Source organism: Nesoenas mayeri (assembly GCF_963082525.1).
Source record: "Nesoenas mayeri genome assembly, chromosome: 4".
Lineage (NCBI taxonomy): Eukaryota > Metazoa > Chordata > Aves > Columbiformes > Columbidae > Nesoenas > Nesoenas mayeri.
In genome coordinates, this window is record NC_137540.1 from 23059165 (window position 1) to 23077853 (window position 18689).

General features: G+C 45.0%; 1 protein-coding gene across 1 annotated transcript; it reads left to right on the forward strand.

Annotated features, from left to right (window-relative positions):
- Positions 1-2188: 2188 nt before the first annotated feature.
- PPM1K (protein phosphatase, Mg2+/Mn2+ dependent 1K) lies at positions 2189-16212 on the forward strand. The gene is made up of 7 exons (XM_080344432.1): positions 2189-2222; positions 4975-5468; positions 6034-6134; positions 13371-13536; positions 14052-14196; positions 15262-15396; positions 15873-16212. The coding sequence occupies exons 2-7, from the start codon at positions 5029-5031 to the stop codon at positions 16002-16004; spliced, it is 1119 nt and encodes a 372-aa protein (XP_080200558.1). The 5' UTR covers positions 2189-2222; positions 4975-5028; the 3' UTR covers positions 16005-16212.
- Positions 16213-18689: the final 2477 nt, after the last annotated feature.

Sequence of the window (18689 nt, forward strand, 5' to 3'; positions counted from 1 at the left end):
AAGTACTAAGTGCTGAGCTGTAGCCTATTCCCCTCTGTCCCCACCTATTCCCCTATGGATGCTTGCCATTGTGCCCTGGCCTCAGCTTCAGGCCTGCTGCCTTCTCACAAAGCTCTTCTTCTGCCTGCTGCCTCTTCTTTCCTGCCACCTCAAATTCCTGCTGCTGCCCCTTCCGCTGCCTCCCATTTAACTTCCAAAACCTTGCAAATATTAAGAGTAGTTCCACTGCACACAAAGGGTCAGCGTGAAACATTTATAATTTCCATGCTGGCTTTCACTGCAAATGATCAAGGGCAGAAATTGTCTCTCAGCACTCGTGTCTAATATCATGTAAGTCCCCAACGCTTCTGTGAAGTGGCACGTGCTGGTACCGCTCTGTAACTAGCAATACCTATTTTACAGGGTAACATCCTGTTTTCATTCTCAATAAATTACTGTGCTAGTTTGGATACCCTTCTGTATGGGTCACTGCTGCTCAGGAGAACTGCTACTCTGTGCCTGATGCCAGAACTGGTTTCCACAGAGCGTTCTTTCTCCTTTGTCTCACTGAGGACAAACTGGAACCAGTGAACAACATGCAGTGACAGATTACAGTGCTGCTATTCCCAAAAGACTTACAATTGGATTCTAAATGCTGAGAGGGACACACCACACATCTGGAAAACAGAACAATTTGGTAGGTGCTGCCATCCTTATTTAGCCGCTTCCACAAGCAGACCAGTACAGTGAGAGCTGTTTTCTTGCTACTTTTCTGTTGCTGGGAAGCCAGAAGCTGACAGATTTTGCAGTCAAGGCACATGGTATAGCAGCCACTAGGACTGCTTAGCTGTCCCCTACATAATACAGATGTCATCTTGATGTCAGCTTTGCTCAGAATACAAGAAATATGACATTGCAGTAGGTGATAAAGGACATGACAAACGATAAATGACATAATAAATGACAAATGGCAGCTTTGACATATTAAGGATGCCATTTAAAAGCAGCACTAGATGTAGATACACAGGTCCAAGTTTTTAAGAATCTGTACTAATAGCCAGAACTACGAAGAATCTGGTTTCCTGAAATACTGGTCCTTTGTGAGGTCCATAGTTGGGAAATTGAAAGCAGTCAGTCTGTAAACCTACAGGTCCAGTATCACATTTAAAAGGGCCATTTATAAGGTATTGTCAGAGTCAATCACAAAGAAAAGTTAGAGGAGATAATGCCCTTGAAATAAACACCCTCCCCACAAACCTACCTTACCTCACGAACGTCTGGGATAAACTCGGTAGCAACCTTCTTTAGCTCCTACAGAAACTACATCAGCTCATATTTTTCGCTCCAGATTTCTGTCTTCAAGTCCTTGCCTGCAGTGGGCAGCGTGAGGTCAATGGGAAGGTGTTTCAAAGGCTTTTGCAACTGAGAGTCGTTGGATTTGCCAAGTTGCGTCAAAGATCAAATACTGTCTCAGTAGCACAATGCCACACAAATGATCTCTTTAAACTGCAATTTGGACACGGGTCAATTGAGGAGGCAGCAGGAGTGTGTGTTTTTCTCATAGTGAAAGCCACCTTGGAGAAGCACACTTGACTGTATTGTAAACGTACCGCCATATTTTTCCTTAACAACACAAATATTTTTGCCCCAAACCCTCTTGAGCAGCCCATGTGCAGCGGCTGCAGAACACAGCCTGCATGCCCTTGCAACCGGGCTTCCCACCTGCGCGGGAGCGGCTTGGCGGGTGCGGCAGCCGCAGAGCGCAAACAGGGGGCTGTGAGGGGACACGGCCGGGGCAGCGCGGCGGGCCCGGCACCTTCGCCTCGGCCAGGGCCATACCACTGTCCCACCTCCACCGGCCCCTCGGGGCGGCCACAACGCCACCCCCGCGCCTCCTGCCTGGCGCAGCGCCCCTGCCCCGCCAGGGATCCCGCCAGAGGGCGGCTCCCAACGGCCAACGGCTGGGCGCGCGGCGGGCGGGGCGGGGGCGGCGGGGGGGGCTCGGCCGCGGCGGCGGCCGCCATTGGGGGTGGCGGGGAACAGGGCAAAGCCCATTGGCTCGGCGGGGGGCAGGGCAAAGCCCATTGGCTCGGCGGGCTCCGGCTCGCCGGCGGGGGCGGGGCCAGGGGAAAGGTGGGAGCGGGGTCCGATGCCGCCGGCGCAGCGATTCTGAGAGGAGCCGCTGCTCTCGCACAGCTGGGTCGCAGCTCCCGCCGCCGCCAGCTGTCCGGGCGCGGAAGGAGGTGAGGGCGGACTGGCTCGGTATCTGGGGCCTGGGGTGGGGTGGAAGCGGTAGGAGGGCGTTGCGGGGTGGCCGGGCTCAGAAACTTCTTCCTCCGCTCGGCCGTTCCGGCGAGGGGAAGCGGAGACCGGGCTGGGCGGCAGCAACGAGGCGCTCCCGGGGAGGAGGCGCGCTCCGCTGCCGCTTACCGGCAGCGTTCCCCTTCCGGCGGTGGCAGCAGCTCCGGTCTCGGGAGCAGCGGGCGGGAGGGAGGAGACGGGCACCATCGGTGTCCCGGCTAGCTGCTCCGCGGGGCCGGGGCTGACTTGGATTCCTCGCTTCTCTTCCGTCTACTCCGGTCTCTCCGTGGGGTTCCCGCTCTCCGGCCGGGCACAAAGGCGGCAGCGGAGAAGCGAGGAGCCGCCTCCGCCCTGCCCCGCGCAGCGCTCTGCCCAGCCCGGCACCCTCCAGGCACCGGGGAGGAAAAGACTTCAGCGGAGACACCGCTCCCGTCATGGAGGGGCTTGCGTTAGAGAACAGATCTCCGCCGGTCGCGTTAGACTTTCCCTCCAGGGCTCGCACGGCGCTGTCTAACCAACGGCACAGCTTTTATGTGCGTAGAATAAACCCGTCCTAGCTCAGTCAGTCAGTTGTGTACTAATTCGTAATTAGTAAATTGCTGCCGAAACCTTTTTTAAGTTGCTACTCGGTGTGCAGTTTATTATCCAGGCAGGGAGTAACATTACAGTCGTAGATGTAAAAAAACCCTTCTCATTTAAGATGAGTTTAACAAACAGAAACGTATAGCACTGCCCACACATATGCGGTTTGGAAAGCACGGAAGGCAAGTGCACTTACTCATGTTCAGAGTTTTAAATTCCTTTTAAAATACGTTTAATCCCCTGGGGCAGCAGGCATACCTTCTTTTTCTTCCGGCTTCCTTTTTTTTTCCTTTTCTTTTCACAGTCTGGAAAATTTCCATCAGCCGAAAAGCAGCCAGCCTGTAAAAGGAGCACCATAAAAGCTGAACTGCAGTTTAATCGTTCACTTCATTCACTTTAAGTGCTGTATTTCCGTGTCTATGTACAGCAACTATTTTTTAAATGTGTATAGATTAACAGGATCAGATGGAGCACCTCAAAACAGATTTCTCTCTGCAACTGTCTGTCTTGGACTGTGGCTTTAACACCAGTACCGTCCTTTCCAATACCTTGTTTTGCCCAGATAGGCTTGCCCTTGTATTTGCAAACATCTGAGTTAGGAAAGAACGGACTGTTACATGTCCCACTGAAAGCATAACTGTTTACATCACAGAAACTAAAGATTAGTTTCCTATTCCTGACTTGCAAAGCCACTTGAAAAGCCAAACCATCATTAGTATTTATACCTACCTGGAAAAAAAAAAAAAAGGCTTTTGAGAGCTGAATTTGATGTGGCACAAGCACATTAATTAGCTAGGGATTTTGGATTAATCCTCCAATTCATACTGTGGATACTGGGAGAGCTAAATATAGCTAACATTTCACGATCTTCCTTCAAGCTGACGGAAGTGAAATGAAGTGTCAGTTTTGTAAATTGGCAGGATTTCAATTTTGTTGTGCTGAGTGTAACAGAAGGAAGTTAAGAGACTCTTGTTATGAGTCAAGGGTAACAGAAAAGAAAAAGCAATTGAAGAAAGTACATCCATTTTAAAATACCTATAGGTGTACTGAAATAAGGATGTGATGTTGCTGTCACCCAGCAATAAAATTGAAAAAATCTTAAAATTCCAGATGGTTGGTTCCACTCACGTGCTGCTCCAGCCCACATTTGTCTGATGCAACAACAGCAATTCCCAGCATGTTTGACCCTTTATCAAGTCGACAGTTACTCTTTAAGTGCTAAGTAAAGAAACCTTTCTTCATCTGAGAATTGCATGAAAGGTAAACCAAGAGCATCTAAAGCAACATGCTTTGAACTGTGAATGACAAGTTTAGTGTTGGCCTCCAGAAGGCTAATGCCACAGCCATTTTCTACTAAAGCAACCATTCAAGTGACCTTTGACTGTGTGTTTTTGGGAGCACCTGGATTTTTGTCTAGTAATTTTAAAAAGTAGTTTTAACAAATACTTCAGATCTGCAGATGCAGTTGTGATTGGCATGTGGGCAATGGCAAGGCACTCCAGTCCAAAATTACAGCGTCTCTGGGGTACATGTGTTGCTCTTTGCTGCTCGATTATGTCAGACCACTGTGCTGTCTTTGGTTTTGTTTTTTTTTTTCCCCTCTGGCATTCAGGAATATCATGTTTCCTTTGCAGATGAAAAAAACTCTAAAATCCGAGCAAGTATATTTCTCCCCTCTTCCCCCCCAGAAGCCACAGTGCAGATGTTTCAGCAATTTTTTGAAGAGTATGCATGATAAGATCATTTTCACAACCTTACTTCATATTTTCACAAATTCATATTTTAGCTGACGTGCAGCAAAGTCATTATCATTCTCATTTTCTCCATCACAACCTCTTCAACCTCTGGAAATTCAGGATATCGTTGTGCAGATGGCCAGCAGAAATGCCTTACGTTGATCTGCCTGCAGTACTCCCCCTCAGATGTGGGCTGGTCTGTGTAGGATTGTTTCTCTGTGAGTCACGCAGATCGCTCTGCAGTTTCTTCTTGGCAGCGCTGTGCTGTGCATGATTAGCAGGCTCAGATGGTGACATGGTTTCCCGAATGATGTAACTGAAAATTCCCCTTCCTGTGCTTCTTGTTTCCTGATCAGTTTTCTCTTTGTTCTCCAAGACATTCCAACAGCTGTGTGTCTTTTATTCCTACGAATCTCTACAAAGACAAGTTATGTCAACAGCTGCTCTAATTAATTTGGTACGAAATGGAGGGTATCAAGTAAGAAGGAGAGCCGTGCTGACGTCCCGCCTCTTGCAAGACGAGAAGCGTCCGACAGCTGCACGCTACAGCTTCACCTCCGAGCGCCGGGCTTCCCGCTTCGATTCAGACGGGAGCGGGCGACCGACCACATGGGACACTTTTGGCATCTGGGACAACCGCATTGACGAACCTATTCTCCTCCCACCAAGCATAAAGTATGGCAAGCCGATTCCAAAAGTCAGCCTGGCCAAGGTGGGCTGTGCTACCCACATCGGGAAGCGGAAGGAAAATGAAGACCGGTTTGATTACGCTCAGCTGACGGAGGATGTCCTGTACTTTGCTGTATACGATGGACATGGTGGGGCAGCAGCAGCGGACTTCTGTGATAAGTACATGCAAAAATATATTAAGTAAGTGTGCATTAACCGAATGCATGTCAAATTAATTATAGCAAACTTTCCTTAGGACTGAAAGGGAATGTTGTCACTAATCCTCCTAGGTTTAATAGCCACCTAGCCCGATGGGACAGCAGTAACACTGGCCCGGAACAGTCCCTGTTATAACAGATATGCTATGAATTACTGATTCTGTATGGTCCCTGCTTTCGGGAGAAAGCCCACAAAGGCAGGAGAGGAAAATGCGATTGTACCCACCTTCCAGGAAAGGGCTGGGAACACAGAGAGTGTGAACTGATTGTTTTCAGACAGAGTCACTGTGAGCGCTGACCTGTGGCTTGCTTACGCTCTTCTGTGTCTCTGTGTCACGTCCCTGCATGTTGCAAGAAGAATTTTATCTATTTGCAAAATTACAGGATTGTGCTTCCCGTGCAGGTCATTAGTAAAATCATATTGTCTTTTCACTGAAATCCAGCATTATTCATGCATGCAGGGAGGAAATAAGGCTATGGAAAAGACTCATCAAGATGTATATTCATTGCAAAGAAGTTTAATTTTTTGTTTGCTTGTTTGTTTCCAGAGAATTTCTTGCTCAGGATGAGAACTTGGAAAATGTTTTGAACAACGCTTTTCTAGAAATAAACAAAGCATATGAAAGACATGCTCAGATGGCTGCTGATGGTAGGTGAAAAAATATTCTACTCATATGGATGGGGGGAATAAGGTTTTGCATATTTGCTCAGTAGTTTTATAGTAAAGTGTCCAGAAAAAACACTTGAAAATAGTTTTACTTAACATAGGATTTTGCTCAGGAAATGAAAAAAAAATGCTTTACCTCCTTAAAATTAAAAATTTATAAAAAGTGTCAACTTAGCAAAGAGGGATTTAGATTTGCAAGGAGCATAAACTCACTGTGCGAGAACCCTGGAGGAGGGGGTTGGTTTGGATATTTTGGGGGGAGTTGGTGGTAGCTTTTTTTTTATCATTGTTTTTGTTTTTTGAAAAGCTGTTATTTCTATGGGTTAAAAGCATCAATGTCAAAAGTTCTCCTTTCTGACTTGGCTGCTGTACCTGAGGAGGAATGTAAGCCCAAATTAATACAATTGACATTGTTTCTGCACGAAAAATGACAGGAGTAGCTGGGTATGAAAGGGAAAGACAAGCAGTGAAGAGGAAAACAAGGTTGGCTGTGGTGAAGGTGGCACTAGCCCTTTTAGGCTCCTTAGTCCCAACTGTTGTTCAAGTTCTTGTATATCTGCCTAGAGCCTAAGTGCATCTGAAATTTGAGTTCCAGCAAATGGAGCTTAAGGAGAGTAATTTGGGAAGGAAAATGGAGGTCCCCATCCCAGTTCTGTTGCAGGAGTTTCCTCAGCCATGAGGTACAGTTCTAAGAGTCAGTTCAGCAAGTCTTAAATAAATGAAACAAAACAAACCTGGCAACAACAACAGCAAAACCACAACAAAAGGCTTGTCCCAGTGCTGGTGCAGGAAACACAACTAAGATTGTTGCAGAATAACAGAAACTGTAAAAATTTTCTCTTCAAGACAGACTTCAAACCAACAAGCCCTCTAGGGACTGAAGTGAAACTGCTCTGGAGGTCCTTTTCTTAAGCGATGAATGAATACAATCAAGTAATGGAACATCTTCCTGTGCTTAAAGTGCTGAATGAATCTAGGTAGATTCAATTATTTCCTGGCAGGACATGTAGCCTGACTGCTGAAGTACTGTGAGGGATACACAGCTTTCCTCTTACCTGCTACAAGTTAAGGTATCAGGAAAAAAGTCTTAAGTTATGAAATCTAGCCCTTAAAAAAAAAGGGGATTGAATCTATAAAGCTAATTTCATAATGATATCCTTTAAAAAATATATATATATATATATATTGAAAACCTTTTAAAAATAATGATGTGGCAAAAAGGTCCAGAGTCACTTTTGTCCTATGGGGTCAGTTTTTAAGTGAGCTCATGAAAGATACATGTCAGTAGAGCTGACATGCTTTGTATCCAATAGCCTCCTTGCAAATATGTTTTCTTAAAAGCCCAGATTCAAGGAAGTGTCTGAATATAGACTTAAGCAGATCCCTGGATCAGGACTTTTCATTTTCACTAGCTTGAAGTTCTGTTATATTTGTGTCCCTCCCCCCCTGCCCCTTTTTTAGTACGACAACTCTTGGTTGGGCTCATCGCAGTGACCTCTGTTAAGTGTTAGAGCAGCTCCTCAAGGAGGAGGTTGGGGAACCACACTTGGTGTATTATTTTGTTATTCTGAAAGTGGTTTCTGATTGTAGCATTTTGTACATGAGACTTACAGAACTGGATAACAAAAATGGATGACAGGCAAGTCGTCTGGCAAGCTGAGCATTTAGGAACTGCTTATAGGATTTTTTCCATATAATTTAACTAATTTGCGCTGCTTAATGAAACGTAAACGCAAATACCAGCAAATTTATGTAACAGTTACCAGGATCCTGGCCAAACACTCCTCATTAAAAAAGTTCGAGGTTGAGCAAAATAGAGGGCAAAAGCGTTTTCAGACATCCATGGGGCCACACTCTGCCATGTACTCGGTGTTCCTTAGGTAGGCTGAGGACCTGCAAGCTCTCACAGGAGCCAGTGGGATCTGAAAGTGCCCAGTGCTGCTCTGGACTGGTTGCCCAGCTGAGAAATCAAGCTACAAGGGAAAGAGTGGGGTAACAGGGTGCAAAGACAAGTGCAGATTTCCGAACAAATGAAACTTTTTGCGTAATTTGTTCTTAAAATAATTCAATAATGTTGCTTAGTGTGAATATTTTTTGTTGCTGCTACTGTTCTGAAAATGTCAATGCTTGTCATGTATCCTTGTCAGAAGCTGACTTCCAAACTGATGCAGTTTGCCAGCAAAATAGTTCTGATTAACTGTGGCTATTCCAGATGTGACAGTCAAGACTGTTGCTAAAGTATCTTAAAAATGTTGGCTAGTTGTGTAACACTGGGTGTCTATGATAGGCTGGATGCTCCCTAGGACTGACCTCCTTTTAAAGCCTGGCCCTGGCTGAGAGAGTGGGAAATAATAGCTTAGTCTTGTCCCAGTACACAATCCTGCCCGAGTTGGCTCCTTTCACTGTACCCACAAAAAAAACATTGCATGTCCAGGACTTTTCTAATACACAACCAGCTTTGAAAGTGTGTGCCTGGGTGTTCAAAAGAATGTGACTCCTGGGACAAATCCCTGTAGCCAAAACTGCATGGATTTTGTTTGATGCATTGTTTATAATGCTATTTAAGGGGCAGAAACCTCATATAATGCCACAAATTTAAGAGGACTAAAGAGGTGACTTGTGGGAGCACCTGTGTCTTCAAGGACACAGCCTTCTCTAGGTCACGTTACAGTTACAGAGTGTTTGAAATTATAGTTGGGAAAACACATAGTGTAATACTTTCTGTGAGCTTTCAGCTAAAAAAAAAGTATGTGTGCATGTTCCAGGTACTGCTACTGTGTCTGGCATGCAGTTCAGTAGTGGAGTGCTGTACTGGCCTAGTATCCGCTCTCACAGTCATCTGTACCTATCATTTCACACAGAGGTATAAGAAACTTGCCGTAGGCAGATCTCGGATAATCTGTCCTCCACCTAAATCCTTTTTAATTATTAACAGCCTAGAAAAATGCCTGAGCCTTGAAGCGTGGTGTTTTCTATCTCTTCAAAAACACACTTTCATTCACTTTCACACATTTAAACATATCCAGTCACTTTTAAATCACTACTAAACTTAGGTATGGGACACAAGGAAGCTCACATCCAACAAATACGTCATTATCCATGGGACAACCATTAACACAGATGGACAGAATTTTCTGATGTTTTTGACCAGTCTTAAAAATGTTAATGTAAAGGCTGAATAGCCTTGCTATTCAGGACAGAAATAAGGAAGAGAATCATATTCTTGAGGAAATTTGAGCATCTCTCTGGAGAAATGTAAGACGAACCCTGTCCTGGCCTAGTGCAGTTCCTCCAGAGCACAGCTTCTATTCACTGCAGGCGTGATGCACTGCTCAGGGAAAAAAAACAGGGAGTTTTTCCATCAACCTCCACGTTCAGTGCATCCAACTCTAATCACATTGGCCACTCACTTCTGGAATAGCTATCTTTTTAAAACATAGCTAGATACTAATTGACGTATCTATGTTCGAAGGACACTCCTGGAATCTTATTATGCTGAGCAAACAACAAAAGTTATTTTAAATAAATAAATTTTAAAAGTAGTGGGGTTTGGTTTTGTTGTTTTTTTTAAAGTTGCCATTCAAACATATTTTCATTTCTTTGAATATGTCAACCTGCAACACTGAAGAAAAGGGAGGGCTGCAGAAATTGTACTTAACTATTTCATCAATCCATCAACATTACAAAGACAGCCTTTTAATCCAAAGGCTCTGAATATTACCTAATCAAGTTAGAAGATACTCATTATAATACTAACGGGGTGTTTATTAGTTATATACTTATATTCAGTGCCTTTAAGATGGCCCCATTTTAGTTGGCACCAATTTGAACTTCCCGTTTTTTATTATATATATATGTATAAAAATAAATAAATTACCTCAAGGAAAAGGATTGGGCCATATTTCATACTGAAGATGTTCTTCAGAGTGGACACTCTTGCCATATACAAGGCAGCTGGCACCCTGGCATTGATACAATTCTTGAGTTGATTTGTTGGTTGGTTATATGCCTCCAAAGGAAAAAAAAACCAAAACAAAACACAGCTTTTATTTTGGCTGAATTTAAACTGGTTTTGTCACGCAGTTTTAGCAAGAAGGTGAGAATAGTGGCAATTCCCCCAAAATGCCGAGGCTAATTTACCTGTGGCCAAGGGTGCACGTGTAAGCCTCAAGGACTGCCAAACTGGATATTACACAGCTCAGGACGGCCTCCTGTACCACCTGCAAAAGACAGTACAGGCACAGCCAAGAGTGACCACTTCCCCTGTTCTGCAGCCCTTATTCTTTCATCTCCAGTGTTGCAGGTTTATTTGAACAAAGTCCCTGGGTGAATTTCCTATTTGCCTCTGTGTGCGTGTTATTTGTGGCAGACACTGTACCTGGTCAGCAGCTCTAGAACTGGAGGCCCTGGACACTATATGCTGGGCTTCAGTGGAAAGAGAGATCTGCTTAATTTTGTCCCAGGTGAAGGAGTCCAGCGGTTCCTAGCCTGGACTACTGGAAGGTTCCCACATCCTCTTTGTCACATTAGTTGAGATGTCTTGCAGTAAAAATTGTCCAGTGAGTGTTAAGAACCTATTGAAAGATACTAGTTTTATAGCGATATTGTTAGGAAAAAAACCTCCTTAATTGTTAAAACCAATGTATGTGCTGATGCAATGTATTTTGACATTATTAAATAACCTAGTAGCAGTCGTAGTAAAACGTGATAAATGTTATCCCATCATCATTCCTGTGTTTTGGAGCTGTGGTAGAAATTGTATAATGCTTAGCTAGACCCCTGTTTTTGCACCCCTGCCCAGGTCATGAACAGGTTCCAAGGAAGAGAGCATGAGCAGCATTTATTTGTCTGGGAGTTCTATGTAACTCATAAACAAATTTATAAAGCTCAAGTCACTATGACCATTACCACAGTTCTAGCCAATATCTTGACTTGTTCATTAGTACTGTCCATTGGTTCTGTGATGGTGGCTCTTTTGGCTTTGAGAGTTTGCATCTTAAAGATGCAAATTGACTTGAATGTCTAAATGTTTCCAGTCATTTATGAATTAAAGACTATGAATCTTAACCTTTTCAGAAACTGCTTCTGTTTGTCAGCATAGTTCCAAAACCAAGGAATGAAATGGGAGAGTAGCAGCAGTTCTGCATTCATTTTAATGTCTAAATAAAATGTATTTTCTCTGAAATAAAAATGTAGATTTATGTAGGTTCTTTATTTCACTGCTTTTAACTATTGGCTAAAACAGGTATTTTACTGCTTCTACTAAAATATCTAATCACTCTGGTACTCGTTAGCATGTTATTTTCATAATGTGTGCCTCAAAGTGGGGCTGCACCGCGCTAGCCCTTGCTTCAAATTAGAACTAGGATGTCAGTGCTCACCTGAGCAGTCAGAAGCTACTGGCATCTAAATAGTTTTGAATATCGTAGCCTGCCTTGCAGCCATAATGTAGTCCAAGATTTGACCTAGGTGACTATGGTTGATATTTGTTATTGACTTGTTGGTTAAGTGTACAGCTAAACTAAATCATCACTGCAGTAATAATACCTGTTTTAAAATAATAACACAAGCTCAGTTTAGACTGTTTCGTGAGGCTTTTTTTTTTTTTTTTGATTCATCAGCTCACTGCTTTCATTGCACAACAAGGCTCAATGCATCTCTCGGGGCTCTGTGCACTTCAGTTTACTCCCAATCCTGTTTTACATACAGGATACTGAGACCTCGCAGAGTTGCGGAAGGAGTTCACCGAGATGCCAGAGCCACTCACCGTTCTGTTTCTGTAGTGTGGAGGGGGTCATGCCGTGTGTATGCTGTCAGTCGTGTGAAAATGCAAATATAACTGGCAATTCTCATTCCATAGTTAGCCCAAAGCCCCTCTCTGGAATTGGCTTGCTTTTAAAACTGGGAAAAACTGGAAAGATATCAGAAGACCTATTAGAGGACTTTTCAAGGGCATTTATTTGCATTGGCTGTGAATGCAAATGTGTTCCAGGGCAATAACTTGTTCTGGTCAGAGGTTTTACTATAATAGCTCAAGTGAGCAGGAGTTACTGCTTTCCAGGCACCTCTTCCTGGTTAACCCTTACGTAATTTGCAGGAAGGGAAGATCCTAGCTGTGAAAGGAGACTGCTCCTTTCAAAAAATAAACAAAAAAGGAAAGCCGGGCACTTCTCCTGGCATTTCCTTTACCACAGATAAAACTGGAGATCTTTTGTAAAACAGGCAGACTGGCATTTCACCTTTTCAAGCATTTTATTGTTTTTTCCCCCAGAGCATTGTAGAAAGTGAAATGAGAAACCCTTAAATTTACTTGCACCAGTTAATCCAACCAGGTTCCTGAACACAGCTCAGCTCAGCTCACTCCTTGAGCCTGGAGGAGGAGAAGCCACCAACTCGAGCTCTGTTCTGTCCTCTGGGCAGTCAGTCTGTACCTGTCAAGCCATCCCACCAGTGCCCTGGGCAGGTTGCCCAAAGAGCCACTGCCAGCTGACTGCATGGGTTTGCAGGCAGAAGGTGAGGCAGAATCTAGCTTCACACTTGCTCTGGGACCTCCAGCAAGCTGACAGAGTCTGAAGGGAGCAGTGCCTCTTTCTAAAAAAAGCCCATGGCTTGCTGGCTGTACCCTTTGTCTGTTGGCAAAGCTGAGGGAAGCGGAGTGACACTGTAAGAACTCTGACAGCAACTGGAGGGACCCTGCAGACTGGGGTGAGGGATCAATCTAGTGTTTCTCTTCTGGTGAACTACATGGAGCTACAGTTACAATTACTCAGCTGCTCACTTCACTTCTTAACAGAAGGGAGGAACCATCAGCTTTACGGTGGGTTACCCATACAGTCACTGTGGCCAGGAATAAGGGCGATAACTCTGTAATTTGAGGTGAGCTAGTGGCAAAGGAAAAATATTTGCTACAAGCTGATATGAAGCCACCGTACCTGGCACAGCTTTTATTCCACTTGCCCTCTTTGCATGGAGCCATGTTGTTGCACAGAAATACTCATCCTTTCCACTGCCTCTCTCTCCCCAGTCCTACATGCATGCACGTTTGCTGTATTTTTTTTGTTAAAATATATAGATTTAGTTTAAACTTAAAAGCAGTTGCTTAGTGATAATGTAGAGCAGAAGCTGTCAGTGTTTTACCAGTTGAAACTGTTGCTATTATAAATGATCCCGTGCCTTGAGGCAGTACTAACATTTCTTTCTCCAATATGGCATTTATAGCAACTCTGATGAACGCTGGGAGCACGGCAACAGTGGCCCTGCTCCGGGACGGTATTGAGCTGGTTGTGGCAAGCGTGGGAGACAGTCGTGCTCTGCTGTGTCGAAAGGGAAAGGCCATGAAACTCACCATTGACCATACTCCCGAAAGAAAGGAGGAGAAGGAAAGGTACGTGTTGGCTGATGATGTGGCTTCCTGGGGAAGGCCTTGGTCAGGATATGCTCGTGTTCTGCTGCTCGGTTGGGCCTGGCAAAAAGCGGAGAGTACAACATAAAGCCCTAAGACCATCTCTGAGCTGGCAGAAAGCAGCACAGCTCCAGTTAATTAGTTTGATCCGTTTAGAGGACCAGAGATTTGGAAAGCCCCGCATGAGCAGTAAGATCCCTATAGCTAGGACTTGGTACAGAGCCGTGACCACATGGTTCAGCCTTGTCCAAGACTGCCAAGTTAGAGCCAAGACCAGAGGAAATGGACTATGGTTCCCAGGTCAGGACTCAGCCCACCAAGCCACATCCCTTCTGTAGAGCTTTTCAAACAGCAAAAGCCAACCCTCAGTGTCCCAGCTTAGATCCTCCGTACCCCATTCAGCATCAGTAGCTAGTGACAGAAATGACACACAGAGAAAGGAGTCAATGGTGTGAAGCAGAAACTCATATTTCTTTTTCTCTTGTGCCTCTGGACAGGATTAGGAAGTGCGGTGGCTTCATTACCTGGAACAGTGTGGGACAACCTCATGTGAATGGTAGACTTGCAATGACACGGAGCATAGGAGATTTGGATCTTAAAAACAGCGGTGTGATAGCCCAGCCAGAAACAAAAAGGGTTCAGGTAAAAGAAAGCCTGCTTAACCGGGACAGCAACATTCGGACTAAGGGGCATCATAGGTATTTGATGCAGGTGGTGGTACCCACATGGCATGTGCCTAGGTGCAACCTAATGGCCAAGCACTGTTTTTTATTTGTGGTGAAATAACCATAGACCAATTCTAATTAAGTAATTTCAGATTAATACTAACAGGACAGAGAAGAATCTGACCCTGATAGTAAATTCAACCAGATCAGCTTCTAAATCCTGTTTATCACAGTAGAATATAGGATGAGGGAAGAAAGATAGCATGTGATGTCCGTTACTGAAACACAAAGATGTTTTAGTCTGTTTGGGGCCTGTGGTCAAATGAATAATTTTGAGGTTAATGCTGATATAAAACCATCCCTGAGAACTAGGTGGGATATAGATGAGCTAAGTTATTGAAAAAAGTAGAATACATAGAAGTTTGCATAGTTGGGAGAAAGGGAGGAGAAAAGAGCAGTTATATGCGTCTTACCATAGCCCTGTAGTTGTTTGGAAAACAGATTAACCACCCAGAAGGTATTCAGCAGAGTTGCCTTTTGTGTGAAGGCTCTCCTCTCAGGTCATACTCTGGTGAATACTTTTCCTCAATGCACCTTCCAGGGCCCATGGAACTTACATTTAGTTAGCCCTAATTAAACACCACCACCTAGGCCTGAGGTGTTTAGGGAGATGACCACAGTGCTATCACTGAAATCCTCAGTTTAAGGAAGTATTTTGTTTACCATGTGACGTATGGATCTGGTCTTTTGGCCTCAGTGTATTCAGAGGGCTGCTTCCTAGAACTGGAAGCACCTTAAGATGTTCTCTGCCAGTACAGGGAATACAGTCTGCGTGGCTGATGGATGTGTTTGAGGATTCAAGGGGCAGCCTTTGGCCAGCCGGGGGTTTGGGGGCTCTAGTTAGTCCTCATGCAGAAAGTGGGAGAGCATGCAGCACCCCCAGAAAAAGTCCTTTGCGACAGAATGTAAAAAAGATGAAGGCAATTACTTTTCCTTGCAGTGTTTGCTCCATCGTTGTGCATACTCTGTGCCTTTATTGCAGTTACATCATGCAGATGACAGCTTTCTGGTCCTTACTACAGACGGTATTAACTTCATGGTAAACAGTCAGGAGATCTGCGACTTTGTGAACCAGTGCCATGATCCTACTGAAGCTGCCCACCTTGTTATTGAGCAGGTAATGCCAGGGCTTCTCTTGTTTTTTGTTTGGTTTTGTTTTAAAACAAAACAAGTGTACAGCCACACATTCAACAGTGAATTGAACTGTGCTGGCTGAGACATTCACTAGTCCCAATGGCTGTCCTTTTTCTTACCCTGGGTCTCACCACATCCTTGCCAGGGACGTAGGGATGTCATTTCAGTTAACCTGCTTAGCTCCTGATCCACTGAACTGTGTGGCACCATAGCTGCAGTTTACTCCCGTGCTGAATATGTCATCAGCATAGACAGAACCGGCCAGTTTCCCACCAGGGTTCTGGACGGCAGCATGTCCTGTGTGCAGCTCTGGGGCATACCAGAATCTGCAGTGTCAGGGCTGAGGAGGTGCAAGGACGTCTTTGGCCTCAAGGCATACTGTCTCATGTGGAGCCAGATACTTGTTTCATTTTCCAAGCAAGAAAGACGATGTTGCTGACAACTTGTTTCTTCTCTCAGGCAATACAATTCGGCACCGAAGACAACAGCACGGTTGTCATAGTGCCATTTGGAGCATGGGGAAAATACAAAAGCAGTGAGATCAACTTCTCCTTCAGCCGCAGTTTTGCTTCCAGTGGGAGGTGGGCATGAAGACCTGCCACAGCTACCTTGTCCTCCTATAACCTGGACACAGCATGCTACAGGAGAACAAATCCATCTGTTCATAGGCTGACTCAGTGTCTTGTCCATCTCTTCCGTTCCCAGTGTTATAGAAGATGCCGCTGCTCCCTCGGTGTGTAGTGCCTCATTTCCTATGGCTGATTGCATTTTGCAGGGTTTATTTATTCCAGTCAGCATAGAGGCAGCTGTTTCTTTGGGTTTGTAGTCCCAGCAGCTCTATACATCACTTTGTTCACACAGACGAGGCTCTGCGGTTTCACCTAAGGCTGGAGGTGGTGCATGATTGTTTCATACCTACTTGTATTACCCAGGACCTGTGGTTACCTGGCAGCTGCGTGATTCTGAATCTCTGAGCCGCATGCTGGCTTCTTCATATGTTAACACACGGGAACAAACGCACAAATGTTCTTAGGTAGACAAAAAGCAGGTTTGTTGTCTTCCTCTGCTATGCAGCCAGTCAAAACTCCCCTGCGCTTCAGGAGAAGCAGGTCAAAAATAAGGGGGAAGTTCCAGAAGGGTTTAGGTGGTGATGCCAGTGGCATTTGGTGGAGCTGAACAGCTTCCTGAGACAGTGCTGCTTGGCAGGGCTTTGTGCTCTCACTGCCACTATCTGTGATCCTCTAGCTCCAAGGAGACGGAGCAGGCCGGAGGTATGTGCCATTGGACAGATGGGAACATCTCTCCATTGGGTCCAAAGCCTGTGTGGTCTCTGTGGACCATTCAGCAGCCCCTTGCACCGTGTTCTCTTTGGTGTGCCAGTGCTTGACGGGAGCACAGAGCAGCGAAAAAGCTGCACTTTTTTGAAATCCAGAGACTCATCAACTTGAATTTTTTGTTTCTTTGTTTTTTGAAGGTAAGCCAAGTGATTTAAAATAGTTTACTAATTGAGATTCTTTGGACGTGTAAGACAAGAGAGCTTATTTCTTCAGAACTATATGAAGATTTTCCTGCATTCTGCTGAGGGTTTCTTTCTGTTAGTCGTGATCTCCTGTGTCTGTGGTATACAGGGAGCTGTAAAATGCCCAAAGCAAGCAAGCTAGAGAAAAGAGACACATTATAATAACACAAGGTAATTTTTATAAATTTTGGGTATTATTTCTAGTAGGTGTCAGATATTTGGATACCAGAAGGTAGTTTTATACTTAAAGGAAGTGTTCCTGCTTCCCTTTCCGGAGGGAGCCTGTGTCCACTGAGGCATGGGGGGACCAGAGCTCTGAGCCAGCTGAGGTCACTGCTGTGACACAGACTGCAGGTGGCAGCGGGTGAAGATCAGTCCCAGTGTGCCTTATCCAGACCTCCTTCTGCCTCTGCTTCACATCAAGCGTGCAGCTCCTATGGCTTCCAGGTCACCCTGTTGCAACAAAATACAGGCAGAGAAGAATTGGACTCTTCTCAGGCTTGCCACAGTATTTTTCATTCTGTGGATGTTTCCAACAGCACAACTGTAAAAACAAACAAAGTGAAAGAAAAGTTGCTTGTTACTAAATGACCTTGGAATAAAGAACAATTCCTGAGATTTCTGGCCCAATTCTCATTTTCCAGCATTAAGCACACATCTTCATTACTTTTAACCCTTTGTTTTTAAGCCCAGGGCTACACCTTAGGCAGTCATTCCACATGCGTTCTCTTGCCTCTGGTCAAAAGCCTGGGAGCACCTTGCAGAGCCCAGTGTTGTACTGACAGCATGAAGTAGCGGGTGGTTAGAAAGTACGCTGGTTTTGTCCCGTCACTTGGTGTGTTACATGGTGTATGCAATGTGTATATTTGGGTTAGAGGTACAAAGAGCTTGTAAATCAGTATTTGTAAATCTCTATTGTATTGGATGCTGTTGCCCAGGCCTCCCTAACAGTTTACAATAATAATCCCGTCTTTCTCCCCAGATTTTCCCCAGGGTTGGGGTTCAGTCTTCACCTGAGGTCAAAACGTTTGCTGGTTGTGGTCCTGGGCTCAGCCTTGCTTACCTGAGGCAGAAGGGCACTTTTAGTTCCAGCCAGCAAGAGCAGGTTCTCAGTCTGCAGCAAGTTGAAAGATTCACACAACCCTTTGTGGCAAAAAAAGATGGCAAAATGTAGCCTCTCCTGAGACGCTGGCCTAACAGGTTCAGAGAGCTGTTCCAGGAACATGGCCGTGACCAGTTTGCACGTGCACAGCTGGCAGCATTTCCACAGTGAAAGAAGTGACCTGCTAAAACCAACAAGTCTGATAGTTCCTAGCGCAGGGTTAACCACGATGCGTGGCAGCAATCTGACTCTGGGCACAGGGAAGGGTTAGAGTCAGGGAGTTGCCATTGGGGGCAGCTTTGGTATGAGGTGTCAGACAGGCATGACCTGTGATTTAGGGCTTTGGACAAGCTCCATGACACCATCATGTTCCAAATGCTGCTCATTTCAGACCGGCCACCTATCCAGACACAAGATATCAAGGGCACTGAGGGTGTTGGTGACACGTACATGTTGATTTTTTTTTTTGAGCAGTGCTGGATCCTTGCCAAGCTGAAGACATGGCATTAAACGTAGGCTGCTAATGAAAAACACTGCAAATGAATAACAGGTGCTCTGAGGAATAACTCAACAGTTAGCATAGCTTCTAAGCATTGACCCAGATGTAATATGAAATGAGAGATTTCTTATCATTCAAGGTTTTGGGGCTTTTCTG